The sequence below is a fragment of the Nuphar pumila genome, chromosome 11 (assembly GCF_984573655.1).
Source record: "Nuphar pumila chromosome 11, dmNupPumi1.hap1.1, whole genome shotgun sequence".
NCBI classification, from domain to species: domain Eukaryota; kingdom Viridiplantae; phylum Streptophyta; class Magnoliopsida; order Nymphaeales; family Nymphaeaceae; genus Nuphar; species Nuphar pumila.
In genome coordinates this window covers 111,046,495-111,062,535 of record NC_143259.1, presented here as the reverse complement: position 1 = coordinate 111,062,535, position 16,041 = coordinate 111,046,495, and the positions used below count along the sequence as shown (strand labels likewise).

At 37.7% G+C, this 16,041-nt stretch overlaps 1 protein-coding gene across 4 annotated transcripts in view; it reads right to left on the bottom strand.

The window, feature by feature from the left end:
* Window positions 1–16,041, bottom strand: part of LOC149822840 (Rab3 GTPase-activating protein catalytic subunit) — a 73,097-nt gene that overhangs the window by 46,544 nt on the left and 10,512 nt on the right. For all 4 annotated transcript variants that reach the window (XM_089980096.1, XM_089980097.1, XM_089980099.1 and 1 more), the window contains 2 exons: window positions 10,159–10,506; window positions 10,014–10,078 (listed from right to left, as the gene is read on the bottom strand). In XM_089980096.1, coding sequence (XP_089836222.1) covers window positions 10,014–10,078; window positions 10,159–10,506 — 413 coding nt within the window. The remainder of the gene's footprint in view (window positions 1–10,013; window positions 10,079–10,158; window positions 10,507–16,041) is intronic.

Genomic DNA, 16,041 nt, shown 5'->3' with positions numbered 1-16,041 from the left:
GAGGCTATTGGAGAATACAAGGCCTTTGCCAATCTTTTCTCATATGGTTTGTCGATTAAATTGAATGAAACAAACTATGCCAGGTGGTCCAGGATGTTTATGATGTCGGTGTCTGGACATCGTAGAAAACACATTTTATTGGAATCTGAGCCAAATGATAAAAGTGGAAAGTAATACTACTTGGGAAATATATAATGACATTGTGATGTCATGGATCATGAATAGTATTGAACCACATATTGCAGATGGCCTAATCTATTATAATACAACTAAACAAATGTGGGATAATCTTCGAGATACATATTCTCAAGAGACGAATGTGAGTCGTATTCTCCAAGTTGAACATGAGATATATAATTTACAACAGGGTGATCAGACCTTGTCCCAGTACTATGCATTTGTTAAGGCTGCTTTTGAGAGACTGAATGCTCATAGACCTCTGTGTTGCTCAATCCAGAAGGACCATCAAGAACAAACTATGGTTGCTCAGTTCCTCACAGGCCTATCATCAGAATTCACAGTTGCTAAAGTCCAAATGTTGACCGGATCTGATGTTCTTACCCTTGCGGATGCATACAATCGATTGAGCAGACTTGCCATCTTTCTTCCACAATCTCAACCTGCATCTCAGTCATCTGCTTTGGTTGTTCCATTTAGTTATGGATGAGGAAATCTTATGAATGTTAGAGGCAGAGGTCGTGGAAGAGGTATGGGAGGTAGAGGTTGTTAAATTATGTAATCAAACTTGTAATTTCGCATATATATAAGGTAATACATATACATATATATAATATATGTATATGTATTTACCAATTATATATATATAATATATATATTCCTAGTAAGGGTAGTTTAGGAATTTTACACATATTCTTTTTCGAGAATATGATTTTGTATTTATTTTCTTTTTCTTTTTCTTTATTTCATTTTCTTTTTTTGCATTTAATGCTTGTACTTGCATTGGGAGGGGCCCAACCCACTAGTCGTTGGACCCCTCCAACGGTCACATTTGTGACCGTTAGAGGGGCTCCAACGACTATGTGGAGCCCCTCCCAAGGCCTCCTCCAAGCCCTATATATATGGGCAGCTCCTCTTGTATTTTGGTAAGGGATTTGGGATTATAGCCTAACCTCTTTAGTTGTTTATGAAACTTATGAATGCTTTTGCACATTTGTGATTCGGTGTGTTGTGCTTGTTGTGCACAAGTGTTCTTGGGTGTGTATGTTCACACATTTGTTCTCAAGGTTGTTGCGTTATCAACTAAAGTATCTTGTTGAAGATACTTTTACATGGTATCAGAGCCTCGTTGAAGAAGAAGAATTGCGATTCGCCTTCCCGTACATTCCTCGAAAAGCGTGCCTTCAAGTTTTTTAAAATCAAAGAGGATCACCTTCTTCAAGCAATATTTTAGGAGCCTCTATTGTCAAGAAAGACGCAAAAAGTAATTAAGGTACGTACTATCCATTGCATTCTTTCCTCTCTAATGGGCGAAAAAGACTCCCATTTTTCTCTTGGGTTTAAGCTTAATGGCTCAAACTATCATGTTTGGGCCGGTAATATGGAAGCCCATATTAAAGGAAAGGGGCTTTGGGGTTACGTTCATGGATCCATACCGGAACCGGAACCCAAAATTACCATTATTGAAGGAGGGGATATCAAGATCCTTGAAGGGGATGAAAGACAAAAGGCCCTTGAAGAGTATTCTAAGAAACATGATGATTGGGAAATGAAGAACTTCAAGATCTTATCTTGGATTTTTTCATCCGTTGAGACCAAGATAAACGCCAATATCATCAAATTCAAAAGGGCCTCCGAAGCTTGGGTATATCTTGAGAAAATGTACACCTCAAGAGATCTATCCCACAAGTACTTTCTCCAAAAGAGGGCTTTGACTCTCCAACAAAATAACATGACCATTCGGGAGTACTTTGCCGAATTATCCTCTATTTGGGATGAGCTCGCAATCCTTGAACCTAAATGGAGTGGTGAGGCAATCGAATTAAGGCACAAACAACTTGAAGAAGATCGGTTCTTCAATTTTTTAAATGGCCTTAGACCCGAATTTGAACAAGTTCGGTCCTCTCTTCTCTCCGCCTTCACATCCCCCTCACTTGAAGATGTTATCACCAAGCTAAGTGGTGAAGAAATCCGTATGGGGATTGGCAAAAATAATCCTAGCATTCTTGTTGCTTCCTCTACTCAAGAAGATGGTGAAATGGCTAATGCCGTGTCAAGACCGGGAAATAACATAAGGACCTATAGACCTCCTCATTTCAAGAATCAAGGGCAAGGAGGAAATGATCGGTATGGCAAAAGAGACTATAGCAAAGTGACTTGCTATCATTGTAAAGAACCCGGACATATCAAACCTTTGTGTCCTAAATGGAAGAAATTGATTGCAACGGCTATGGCATCTCAAGTTGAAGAACGACCTTCTTCATCAAGTGAGTCCTTTTCACTTCAACAAATCGTAGAAGCTCTACAACCTCTTCTCAAGGGAGGTACTTCCGGAGCCGCTATGTCATCCTCTTCCCCCGGTAAGTCATCTTGGCTTTTAGATTCCGGGGCATCCTTTCACATGACCCCTAGCTATTGCTCTCTTTCAAATTTTTCTAAAATTTTCTTTCCATCCTTTGTATCTACCGCGGACGGAACATCTCTTCAGATTAAAGGAATAGGTAATTTTGAAAAACAAGACTTCTTTGTTCCAAAAATCCGTTTTATCCCAAACCTTAATCTAAATCTTCTTTCCGTTTCCCAACTCGCGGACCATGGTTGCGATATAAAATTTTCTTCTAATAAATGTTGGATACAGGATCGCCAATCCGGGAGATTGATTGGAGAAGGCTCTAGAAGAGGAGACCTCTACTACGTAGATTTTCTTCAAGTTCCCAAGAGTCAATTTTGTAATGTCATCCAAAACAAAGATATTCATGTATGGCATAAGAGATTGGGTCATCCCAATATTGTTAAAATCTCCTATTTGCCCTTTGTTAAACATCTTTGTAAAAGTGACTTTTTGTGTAATGAATGCATTCTTGGGAAAATGAAAGGTTTGCCTTTTCCTCAAAGATCCATGTTTACGACAAAACCATTTGAAATTGTCCATTCAGATGTATGGGGACCGGCTCCGGTAATGTCAAAAGGAGGATTTTCATATTATGTGATCTTTGTGGATGACTATACTAGGTTTTGCTGGATCTATTTCCTTAAACATAAACATGAAGTTTTTTCAACCTTTAAAAATTTTCACACGATGATTTCAAATCAATTCAATGGAAGTTTAAAAATCTTTAGGTCTGACTCTGGAGGAGAATATCTCTCAAATGAATTTAAGAGTTATCTTGAAAATTTTGGTATTCTTCACCAAAAATCTTGTCCGAAAACCCCTCAACAAAATGGGTTAGCCGAACGAAAGCACAGGCACATTATTCAAACTACTAGGACTTTGCTCATTTCTCAAAACATTCCAAAAAATCTTTGGGCTGAGGCAGCCCTTACTTCTGTCTACCTCATAAACCATCTCCCATCGAAAAATTTAAACAAAATTTCTCCCTTTGAAAAACTGTATGATAAGGAACCTGATTATAGCATGTTAAGGGTCTTTGGGTGTAAATGTTTTGTTCTCACTGATAAGAATGACAAACTTTCTCCTAAAGCCATTCCATATGCCTTTCTTGGCTATTCTGAAACCCCAAAAGGGTTTCGTTGTTATGATATCAAAAGTGACAAATTATATGTTTCCAGAAATGTGAGTTTTTTGGAAAATATTAGTGGATTTGAACGTTGTGACCCCCATAATGAAAATATGGATTATTCCTTTCTATTTGATTTACTAAATAAGGACGATGATACTAGTGATAATGAGTCAGATCAAAGTAACCCAAATGAATTTGAAATCAAGGAAAACATCTCCTTGCCTCCTTCGTCACATCAATCTATTGAATTACCTAGAGACCCTATCACCTACTCTCATAGAGATCAAAACAACTTTAGGAGTGCTCTTGACAGATATAATGATGCCAGTTCCAGTGCCACTCAGAATGAAATGATCCCTCACAGAACTGAGAGAAGTAGAAGGCCTCCTTCTAGGTTCATCTCCTATGACTCTTTTTCACCAAGATATAGAGCCTGCCTTAGTGCCATCCACTCTTATATAGAACCTAGAAATTTTGAAGAAGCACGAAAGTGCCCTGAATGGATTAATGCCATGGACAATGAACTTGAGGCTCTAAGAAGAGCCAAAACCTGGGAATTTCAAAATCTTCCTGTAGGCAAGAAAACAATAGGATGCAGATGGGTTTTCAAAGTAAAAACTAAAAGTGATGGATCCCTTGAAAGGTATAAAGCTCGCTTAGTTGCAAAAGGATATAGTCAAGAATATGGTATTGACTATGAAGAAACTTTTGCTCCTGTAGCTCGTATGGTCACTGTTCGATGTCTTATAATTGTTGTCTCTATCAACAAATGGAACATCTATCAAATGGATGTGAAAAATGCCTTTTTAAATGGCGACTTAAGCGAAGAAGTTTACATGGATGCCCCTCCTGGAATGGAGACTCCTAAGGGAAAGGTGCTTCGTCTTCAGAAAGCACTCTATGGCCTAAAACAAGCTCCCAAGGCTTGGTATGATAGATTTAACTCTGTTATGATTGAGAATGGTTTTTCCTCTTGTTTTACTGACACTGCTCTATTTGTTAGAAAATCCAATGCAGGGATTGTAATTTTACTTCTGTATGTTGATGACATGCTCATCACTGGGAGTGATTCTAACGGGGTTAAGAGTATAAAATCTGTCTTAAAAGATAAATTTGAAATGTCTGACTTGGGTTTTCTAACTTATTTTTTGGGTATTGAAGTAGCATACTCTCTTAGAGGATATTTTTTATCTCAAACTAAGCTTGCTTCTGAGATCATTGACAGGTCAGGTATTACAGATGAGAAGCTTTGTGAAACTCCTGCGGTAGTGGGAGCAAAGATGAAAATTGATGATGGGGTTCCCCTTTTGGATCCTACACCCTACAGACAGCTTGTAGGATCTCTGATGTATCTGAGTATTACCAGACCAGATATATCCCATGCAGTCCATACTGCAAGTCAGTTTCAGCATGCGCCTACATCCGTCCACATGAGTGTCATCTTACGAGTTGTAAGATACATAAAGGGTACTCTAAATAAGGGAGTTTTTCTGTCCTCTTCTTCTGACTTAAAATTAATTGCTTATACTGACTCGGATTGGGGAGGTGACCCAAATAACCGTCACTCCACCACTGGCTTTTGTGTGTTCTTAGGAGACTCACTAATTTCGTGGAGATGCAAGAAGCAACAAAAGGTGTCGCTCTCCTCAACTGAAGCTGAATATCGTGTCATGGCAACTACTACCATGGAGATTGTTTGGATTCACCAACTGTTAGAAGACATGGGGATCAAAATTGAAGGACCCACCAAGCTATGCTGCGACAACAAGAGTGCAATCTAAATTGCAAAGAATCACACCTTTCATGAGCGGACTAAACACATCGAAATGGACTGTCACTATGTTCGTGAAGCATATCTCCGAGGAGTTATTGATCTCCCTTATGTCACGTCCGAATATCAGTTGGCAGATTTCTTTACTAAAGCCTTGTGCGCTCAGCGGTTCAACTTCCTTCTTGGCAAACTTTCGGTCATCTTACCCTAAGTTTGAGGGGGGGTGTTAAATTATGTAATCAAACTTGTAATTTCGCATATATATTTTATATATATAAGGTAATACATATACATATATATAATATATGTATATGTATTTACCAATTATATATATAAAATATATATATTCCTAGTAAGGGTAGTTTAGGAATTTTACACATATTCTTTTTCGAGAATATGATTTTGTATTTATTTTCTTTTTCTTTTTCTTTATTTCATTTTCTTTTTTTGCATTTAATGCTTGTACTTGCATTGGGAGGGGCCCAACCCACTAGTCGTTGGACCCCTCCAACGGTCACATTTGTGACCGTTGGAGGGGCTCCAACGACTATGTGGAGCCCCTCCCAAGGCCTCCTCCAAGCCCTATATATATGGGCAGCTCCTCTTGTATTATAGCCCAACCTCTTTAGTTGTTTATGAAACTTATGAGTGCTTTTGCACATTTGTGATTCGGTGTGTTGTGCTTGTTGTGCACAAGTGTTCTTGGGTGTGTATGTTCACACATTTGTTCTCAAGGTTGTTGCGTTATCAACTAAAGTATCTTGTTGAAGATACTTTTACAGAGGTAAACTTCAATGTACCTATTGTGGAAAATCAGGACATTTAGAAGATCGGTGCTGGGATAAACATGGACGGCCTGCAGTCTCTCCGTTGAAGCAAAATGCTCCAAAAGCTAATGCTACAAAACTGGAGGTGGAGCATGAAACCAATTCTCCTAGTGAATCTATCACTCTCAGTCGTGCTGAATATGAAGAGCTGGTCTCTCATCGTCTTTCAAGTTTTTCTTCTCCTGTAGCTGGTGTGGCCTACTCTTTCGGAGACCATCGTTCTTCCACTGATAGTAAGTGGATTATTGACTCTGGTGCTTCTAGACATCTTTGTGGAAACTCTAAAAAATTTTCAGATCTAAAAGCTATTACTGCACATCGGAGAGTCTCATTAGCTGATGGGAGTTCCTCCCCGGTTATCGATCAGGGAAATGTTTTTATATCCTCTTCCTTGCAGTTGAAAAATGTCCTTCATTTCCTCAAAGTTTACTCTCAGTGAGTTGTCTTACAAAAAAACTAAATTGTAGGGTGATATTTGATCATGTGTGCTGTCATTTTCAGGATCTGCTGACAGGGAAGAAGATTGGTGGAGGCTATGAAGAAAATGGAGTCTACTACCTACATCACCCTGTGGTAAACAACTATGTTGCAGTTGATTCTTCTTCGAGTCCTATTCAGTGACATCGTCGTTTTGGACATCCTTTATTGTCGAAGCTTCGTCGTGTCATTCCTCAGATTCCATCTACTACATCATTTCAGTGTGAAGCATGTCAGTTGGGCAAGCATCATCGGAGTTCGTTCCCTTCTAGTCAGAGTCAGTCCAGTAATAAGGTCTTTGAACTTCTTCATGTTGATGCATGGGGTCCTAGTAAGATTCCTACCAGGACTCAGTGTCATTATTTAGTCATTGTCGATGATTTCTCTAAGTTGTCTTGGGTGTTCTTAATAAAAGAAAGATCTGAAGTTTCAGATATTCTAAAATCTTTAGTCATTAAAATAAAAACTCAGTTTGATTCAATTGTCAAGATTATTCGTACTGACAATGCTCTTGAATTTAAAACCACAACTCTATTGCAATTTTACCGGGATCATGAAATTCAACCTCAAGCCTCCTGTGCCTATACTTCTCAACAAAATGGGGTGGCTGAACGAAAACATAGGCATCTTCTTGACATAGCACAGACTCTTATTATCCAATCCAATGTTCCTGCCTCATATTGGGGTGATGCAGTTACTACGGCTTGTTATTTGATCAACCGCATGTCTTCATCGTCTGTGGAAGACCAAATTCCTTTACAAATTCTATATCCTAGTGCACCCCTATTTCCTCTTTTGCCTAAGGTATTCGAGTATGTTTGCTTTGTGCACAGACTTGGACCTGATCGTGATAAGTTAGCACCTCAAGCCATTAAATGTATATTTATAGGCTATCCAAAAAACCAAAAGGGGTATCGATGTTATGATCCAATCTCTCGTCGGGAATATGTCATTGCGGATGTATCCTTCTTGGAGTCTATTCCATACTATTCTAGTACTGGTACTCGGCCGCAAGCTGATCAAAATGATTCTTTTCCACTTCCTATTCCTCCTTTCTCCTTGGAATCGGCGCCTTCTTTTTCGCATACAACTCCACCTACTTCACAGTTTCACAATCCTCCATTGGTGTATGTGCGTAGACCTCCATCTTCTTCTTCCCCTGAGGTAAGTACTCCTGATAGCAACGATATGCATGCTGATGATGACATGCCAATTGCTCTGCGGAAGGGGACACGACAATGTACCTTTCACCTTATTTCTAAGTTTGTGTCAGATGCTAGACTCGGCAATCAGATGAAAGCTTTTATTTCAACCTTATCAGCTGAAACTATTCCAATGAGTTATCAAAAGACAGTCCTCGATAACCGATGGAAGCAGGCTATGCAAGATGAAATGGATGCTTTACTGTCTCAACAGACATGGGACCTCGTTGATTCCGAGATGTGGACATTGTTGGATGCAAATGGGTATATACTATTAAGTATAATTCAGATGGTTCAATTGAGAGGTATAAGGCCAGATTAGTAGCAAAAGGATATACTCAGACATATGGGGTTGATTTCTTTGAGACCTTTTCTCCTGTTGCACGAATGGGCACCATTCGTCTTGTTCTGTCTGTAGCTGTTCACCGTGGATGGAGTCTGTGTCAACTCGATGTGAAAAATGCATTCTTGTATGGAGATTTGTCTAAGACAGTTTACATGCAGCAACCTCCTGCGTTCGAGGTTGAGGGAGAGTGTCAGAAGGTGTGTAGATTAAGAAAGGCGATATATGGTCTAAAGCAGAGTCCTCGGGCTTGGTTTCAAAAGTTTTTTGAGGTGATGTCAAAGTTTGGTTTTAATAGATCAGCGTCAGATCACACATTATTCATTAAGAAAACTAACTCAGGAATAGTTGTTATGGTGGTATATGTGGATGACATCATCCTTACAGGAGATAACATGAATGATATTGCAGCTACAAAGGCCCATCTTCAAAAACATTTTGTTACTAAAGACCTTGGGTCCCTTAGATATTTTCTGGGCATAGAAGTGGCCAGGGGCAGTGAGGGTGTGGTTCCGTCACAATGGAAGTATGTTCTTGATTTACTAAAAGAAACAGGAATGTTGAGAGCTAAACCAACAAATATCCTTATGGAGAGCAAAGTTCATTTGTTGGATGAGGGGTCAAAACTTGTTGACAGCAACAGCTATCGCTCATTGGTAGGAAAGTTATTGTATGTGACAGTTACTAGACCCGACATCGCTCTGGCTGTAAGCAAGGTTAGTCAATTCATGGACAAACCGACTGAGGTACATTGGAATGCTATAATGATGATACTTAGGTACTTAAAATCCTCTCCTGGAAAAGGGCTGTTATTCAAGAAAGGAAGCACTCTGGAGCTAATCGCTTATTCTGATGCTGATTATGCCGGGTCTGTAGAGGATAGAAAATCTATCACATGATTCTGTGTTTTTGTAGGATGTAACTTAGTTTCCTGGAGAAGCAAGAAGCAAACTGTGGTTGCTAGGTCAAGTGCTGAATCAGAATATAGACTTAAGGCTCAAACCGCCGCTGAATTAATGTGGGTTCGAACAGTGCTGACTGATCTTCAAGTGAAGGTCCTATCTCCTATGGTGATGATGTGTGATAACAAGGCAGCTACATATATAGCAAATAATCCAGTTTTTCATGAGAGGACAAAACATATTGAAGTTGACTGTCACAAGATACGAGATATGGTTCAAGCTGGACATATCTCTACTAAGCATGTAATTTTTGAAGATCAAGTTGCAGATATTTTTACAAAGCCTCTTGCCAGGCCCAGCTTCTCAAAATGTTGCGGTAAGCTGAGCATGATTGATATCTATGCTCCAGCTTGAGGGGGAGTGTTAAGATTAGTCGAATGCTTAAGGTGGTTCTTTGCATTTTATAAAAACAATGGACCTTAGTGTAATTTTTCTCTTAAGGCTAATCACTACTTAAATAGGTGATTAGACCTAATTGTTGAATAAGAAAATAGACTCTTTCTCTCTCTCTCTCTCTCTCGCACATTCTTCCACTGCCTAGGTATACCACTCTACAACAAGCTTCAAAAGAAATCAAAGAAACAGCATTTCCACTGGTGGACACTTGGTTTTCCATGCTATCATTCATTGTAGAAAAGTCTTTGGGGATGCTCATGAAATGTTGTAGATGATGGAAAAAATAAAATGAGCATAGTTAAAGGCTAGATGATATACATTACTCCTGGAAACTAACCTTCCCGTCCGGAGCACAAATTCTTCTGTTTCTCTAATAAAATCTTCAGTGAAAATAGGTCCTTCCTGAAAGAGTACAAAAGTGAATAAGATACATCACTACACATAAAGCTATATAATAATTTCCTCCAAGATTTTCCTTATACCTGAGTTACAGGAGAATATATAGATTCACCAGTTTCCAACATGGTCAAATTGTCAGAGGGATGATCAGCACCAAGACGGAGGACAAGATCTCCATTGCTAACTCTAGCATAAAGTGTAGATGGATTTGAAGATATCCTAGGGGGAGAAATAACAAGGTTGTCAGAGTTTGCACTGAGATTCTCCATTGTAGAATGCAATGAGTTGATAGCATCAAATCGGCGCCTTTTCCTTGCAATACAACAATTAACAGCCTGAAGTTGTTGATGTAGAAGACAAAAGTTTAAATCTGGGTTCTCATCCAGTGGCAGTAAAGGTATAGGTTGCTCCTCAGACCAGAATCTCCTAAGCTGCAGGAAAAAAATTAGTTTTTTTCTGCAGAAATATTAAAAATGGACTTATGTGAGAGATGCAATTATCAAATTTAAAATATTGACAGCACTGAATATACTGTTTTTTTTTAAATAAAGCAATTTATTTCATTCAGATGGATCCTTTAGTATACCTCCATTTCTATTTTTTTTCAGTATGTGGTTCATGTATTCAGTTTAATTTCAAAAGAAGCTGGTGTTTTATTAATCCACGAGAAAAATCTTGCACTTGTATGCATGACCTATCTGATTAACATAGTGATGATAATTTTTTATGTGTGATATCGAGAACTGCATTTGTATTCATGATTACTGTTTTACATTTTCACAAATGTGATGTTAGATGAAGTATAGTGCAATATGCATCATGCATACAGGGTGTATAGCTATTATTTCCCTATAAACGTGTATATTTTGGGTGTTTCAACTTTATTTTTAATCTTGCAAAACATTCCACAAATTTATCTCCCAAACTCCTCTCACTAACATGGTATCAGAGCAAGGATTTGAGGGAGCTAATAAACTTCTAGTCAATAGGTTCTTGCAGTTCTCACAGCCAGCCAATAGATTTAGTGTCGACTATTCCCTATGTAGTCAAACACATGAATAGACAAAGGAAAATACTAATTTTCATAAACTGGATTACTAGGGAGACCTAGGTGCCTAGGCACTTGCATGGTGCTTTGTGAACTATTCTCAATTGTCATTAAGATGCCAAATCAACTAGATGAATATGGTTTCTGCTTGGATATGTATGTTGATATGCTATGGTTTTAGAGAGTGTATATGTAACACAAATATGGTGCTTATGGAAATGCAGAAGTTATGGACAAAATAAAGGACCCTAAAGAGCCATAGTACAATGGACCCACATACTTAACATGATTGCAGGTTAAAGGAAGCCATTATTAATAGGTATTTATGCAGGACAGGTGAAGTTGATATAATCTAGTGATCCACTGTATGATGAACAATAAACGATTGTCAAAATGGGCATTTCACTAGAAATGATACATGACAGAAAAAAGCAAGTGATGAAAAAAGCGATGAGAAAGCACATATATATTAAAGTAGATAAACGATGCAGTAACAATGAGAAGTTATGTCACATGGATATGGCTGCAAATAAGGTGACAACCATTTTTACCAAATTTCCAACATAGTTATCATGTAAGGGGATGCAGAATGGGAACCAAAATAGAGTAACCATGTGACAGTTATGAGAAGTATAATAATTCAACATATCAAAAGAAGTTTGATGTTAGTCTGATAAAGGAGAATACCAATGAATACCATTTTAGACGGTTTGGGCATGACATATGAAATCTTAAGGTGACAGAGAGAAAGGCATGATTTTGTGTATGTTCAAGGAATCTCAGGGAAGAGAAACACTGTTAATTTTCATATGGAGACCAAGTCATATTAAAGAATGTAGAACAATTTAAAGATTAGATGGAAAACCAGAATTCAGACATCTGACCCATATTGTGTGCCAAGAGTTGATGAAGATGCCAACATGTAACTGTTAAGAATATGTAGTGTGTTGTAAGGGCATTTATGTCTTTTCTGCTGTACATTATCTTTTACTTTCTTGTACACAATATATATATATATATATGGGCGTGGGGCTAAAACACAAGACCCTTGCTCCTTTCTCCCATATTGTTTCTTTCTCTCTTCTCTCTTACATTGTGTGGCTGCAGGAAATGATCTCCATACCATTTCTATCATGGTATCAGAGCAGGGCAGGTATAAGACCCCATGAAATCAACGCTGCTGATTCTCCTTCAAGGCTCCGACTGTTCCAGGTTGGATTCATTATCTTCTTAAATTCTTGCTTCTCCTTTTCCTCTTTATTTTTCTTCTTCATCTGATTAGTCACATTACTAGAGATCTGTGTGGTTTTCTTCCTCATTTATCATTCTTTCAATTAAGTAAGAAACTAGATTGAGAATGATTAAAACCAATCAAAATGTGTTGGTCGTCCCCTCTAAAAACAAGGATGAGTAAGTTTATGCTGTATCTAGATCGAGGAGCAATGTCAAACCTTATAAACCTCCCCACTTCAACAAGAATCAAAGAGGAAGAGAAAATAACGGACAATATGGAAGAAGAGACTATAGTAAAATCATGTCATTTTTGTAAAGAACTAGAGCACATAAAACCCGTGTGTCCCAAATGAAAAAAGATGGTGGCAATGTCGACAACCTTCCAAGAGGAGAAGCCGTCTACCTCCAACAATGCCAATCAATCTCTAAATCAAATTATTGAATCTCTTCAAGCACTCCTCAAGGGATCTATCTCTGGAGCCGCTGCGTCCTCTTTATCTCCTCCAGGTAAAATTCTTTGGCTTTTAGACTCGGGTGCATCCTTTCATATGACTCCAAATGCTATTGCACTAACTAATTATTCTAAAAACCTCTCACCATCCTTTGTTTCTACTGCGGATGGGGCTTCTCTTGAAATTAAAGGAATTTAAGACTTTGAAAAACAAGATTTTTTTGTTCCTAAAGTTAGATTTATTCCAAAATTAAATTTGAACTTGCTTTTCGTCTCTCAACTTTTGGATCATGGATGTGATAAAATTCTCATCACATAAATGTTGGATACAGAATCGCCAGTCCGGGAAGTTGATTAGGGAAGGCTCTAGGAAGGGTGACCTCTATTTCATGAAATCTCTTCAAATTCCAAAAACTTCTTTTTGTAACATTTCCCAACATAAAGATGTAAATGTTTGGCATAAACGCCTTGGGCATCCAAATATTGACAAGCTTTCTCATATTCATTTTGCTAAAACATTATGTAAAGAAAATTTCAATTGTAATGATTATATTATGGGAAAAATGAGAAGCTTAGCTTTTGGTTCAAGATCTATGTTTTCTACTAAGCCTTTTGAAATTGTGCATTCGGATGTATGGGGACCCACACCTGTAGTATCTAAGGAAGGTTTTTCACATTATCTTATTTATGTTGATGACTATTCGAGATACAGTTGGATATACTTTTTAAAGCATAAGCATGAAGTCTTTTCCACTTTTAAGAATTTTCATGTAATGATAGAAACCCAATTCAATAGGAAGCTACAAATCTTTAGAACAGATTCAGGGGGTGAATTTCTCTCAAATGATTTTAAAAGCTATATAGAGAGTAATGGAGTCATTCATCAAAGGTCTTGTCCCAAAACTCCCCAACAAAACGGCTTAGCTGAACAAAAACACAGACATATTATTGAAACTACAAGGACTTTACTTATTTCTCAAAAGATTCCAAAAAGATTTTGGGCCGAAGCTGTCCTGGCCTCTGTCTATCTAATAAATCGTCTTCCATCTAAAAATTTAAGTCAAATATCTCCTTTCGAAGTTTTATATAAAAAAGAACCCAATTATAATAGATTATGAATTTTTGGCTGCAAATGCTTTGTTCTCACTGATAAAAATGATAAGTTATCTCCTAAAGCCATTCCCTGTGCTTTTCTTGGTTACTCAGAAACACAAAAAGGTTTTAGGTGTTATGACCTTCAAAATGATAAACTGTACGTATCAAGAAATGTCACTTTTTTGGAAAATGAAAGTAGTTTTGAGAAGGATACAACCCTCCCCGATAATGTTGATTACTCCTTTTTATTTGAATTACTAAATATGAATGAAGATTTCTTTAGTGATGATGAAATAAATAATGAGAACATTGATAATGAAGCTCCCCTGTCTGTTCAACCGGTAGAAGAATCAGTAAATGAACCAATTACTTATTCACATAGAGATAGAAATACGTTTAGAAGTGCGATGGAAAGATATAGTGATTTTAGTAAGCCCTCTCAAGATAGCAACTTACGAAGAACTGAAAGACCTAGGAGAAAACCTTCCAGATTTATATCATATGAATCATTTTCCCCAAAACATAGGGTTTGCCTTAGTGCCATTTACTCGTATGAAGAACCCAAAAACTTCAAAGAAGCTAAAGAAAGATTAGAATGAAGAGATGCAATGGATAATGAACTTAGTGCCCTTAACATAGCCAAAACTTGGGAATTTCAAAGTCTTCCAAAAGGAAAAAAGACCATAGGATGTAGATGGGTCTTTAAGGTTAAGACCAAGAGTGATGGGACTCTTGAGAGATATAAGGCCCGGCTAGTAGCAAAAGGTTATAGCCAAGAATATGGTATTGATTACGAAGAAACCTTTGCTCCTATGGCAAGAATGGTTACTATGGGATGTTTAATTACTACTGCATCAATTAAAAAATGGAACATATATCAAATAGACGTTAAAAATGCTTTTCTGAATAGGGACCTAAAAGAAAAAGTCTACATGGAGGCCCCCTGGCATGGATATACCAAGGGGTAAAGTTCTTTGACTTAGAAAAGCCTTGTATGGTTTGAAGCAAGCCCCAAAGGCTTGGTACGATCAATTTAATGAAGTAATGGTTGAAACTGGATTCAATTCTTGTTATACTGACACTGCTCTCTTGGTCAAAAAGTCTGATGCAGGAATTGTAATTTTGTTGTTATATGTTGATGATATGTTAACAACAGACAGTGATATTAAGGGAATCAGAAATATCAAATCCACTCTAAAAGAAAGGTTTGAAATGTTAGACTTAGGGTATCTGACATACTTTTTGGGTATTAAGGTTGCTTACTCTCATAAAGGTTATTTTTTGTCTCAGACTAAACTGGCTTGCGAGATTCTTGACAGGTCCGACATTACAAATGAAAAAATTTGCGAGACCCCTAAAGTTGTGGGCTCAAAAATGAAGGGTGATGATGGGATTTCTTTGGAAAATCCTACTCCCTATCGGCAGTTTGTGGGATCACTTATGTATCTTAGTATCACATGGCCAGACATATCTCATGTCGTGCATACTGTAAGTCAATTTCAGCATGCTCCTACTTTAGTTCATATGAGTGTTGTGCTTCGTATTGTCAGATACATAAAGGGCACAATAAACAATGAAGTATTTCTTTCCTTGTCTTCTAATTTAGAATTGATTGCATATAATGACTATGATTGGGGAGGTGACCCAAATAACCATCACTCCACTACTCGTTTTTGTATTTTTCTAGGTGAATCACTGATCTCATGGAGATGCAAAAAACAACAGAAGGTGTCTCTTTCATCAACAGAAGCAGAATATTGAGCCATGACATCTACGACTATGGAGATTGTGTGGATTCATCAATTGTTGCAGGATATGGAAGTACCGATCCAAGGACCTACAAGATTGTGTTGTGATAATAAAAGTGCAATCTATATTGCTAAAAATCACACTTTTCATGAGCGTACCAAGCACATTGAGATGGACTACCACTATGTCAGAGAAACCTACTTATAGAAAATCATAGACCTTCCTTATGTGACTTCAGAATACCAGTTGATTGACTTTTTCACAAAGGCACTATGTACCCCCAGATTTAATTTTGTTCTTGGAAAACTTTCGATCATCACGCCCTAAGTTTGAGGGGGGGGGTTGTTAAATTGTATCAATTCATGTATATATATATATATATATATATAT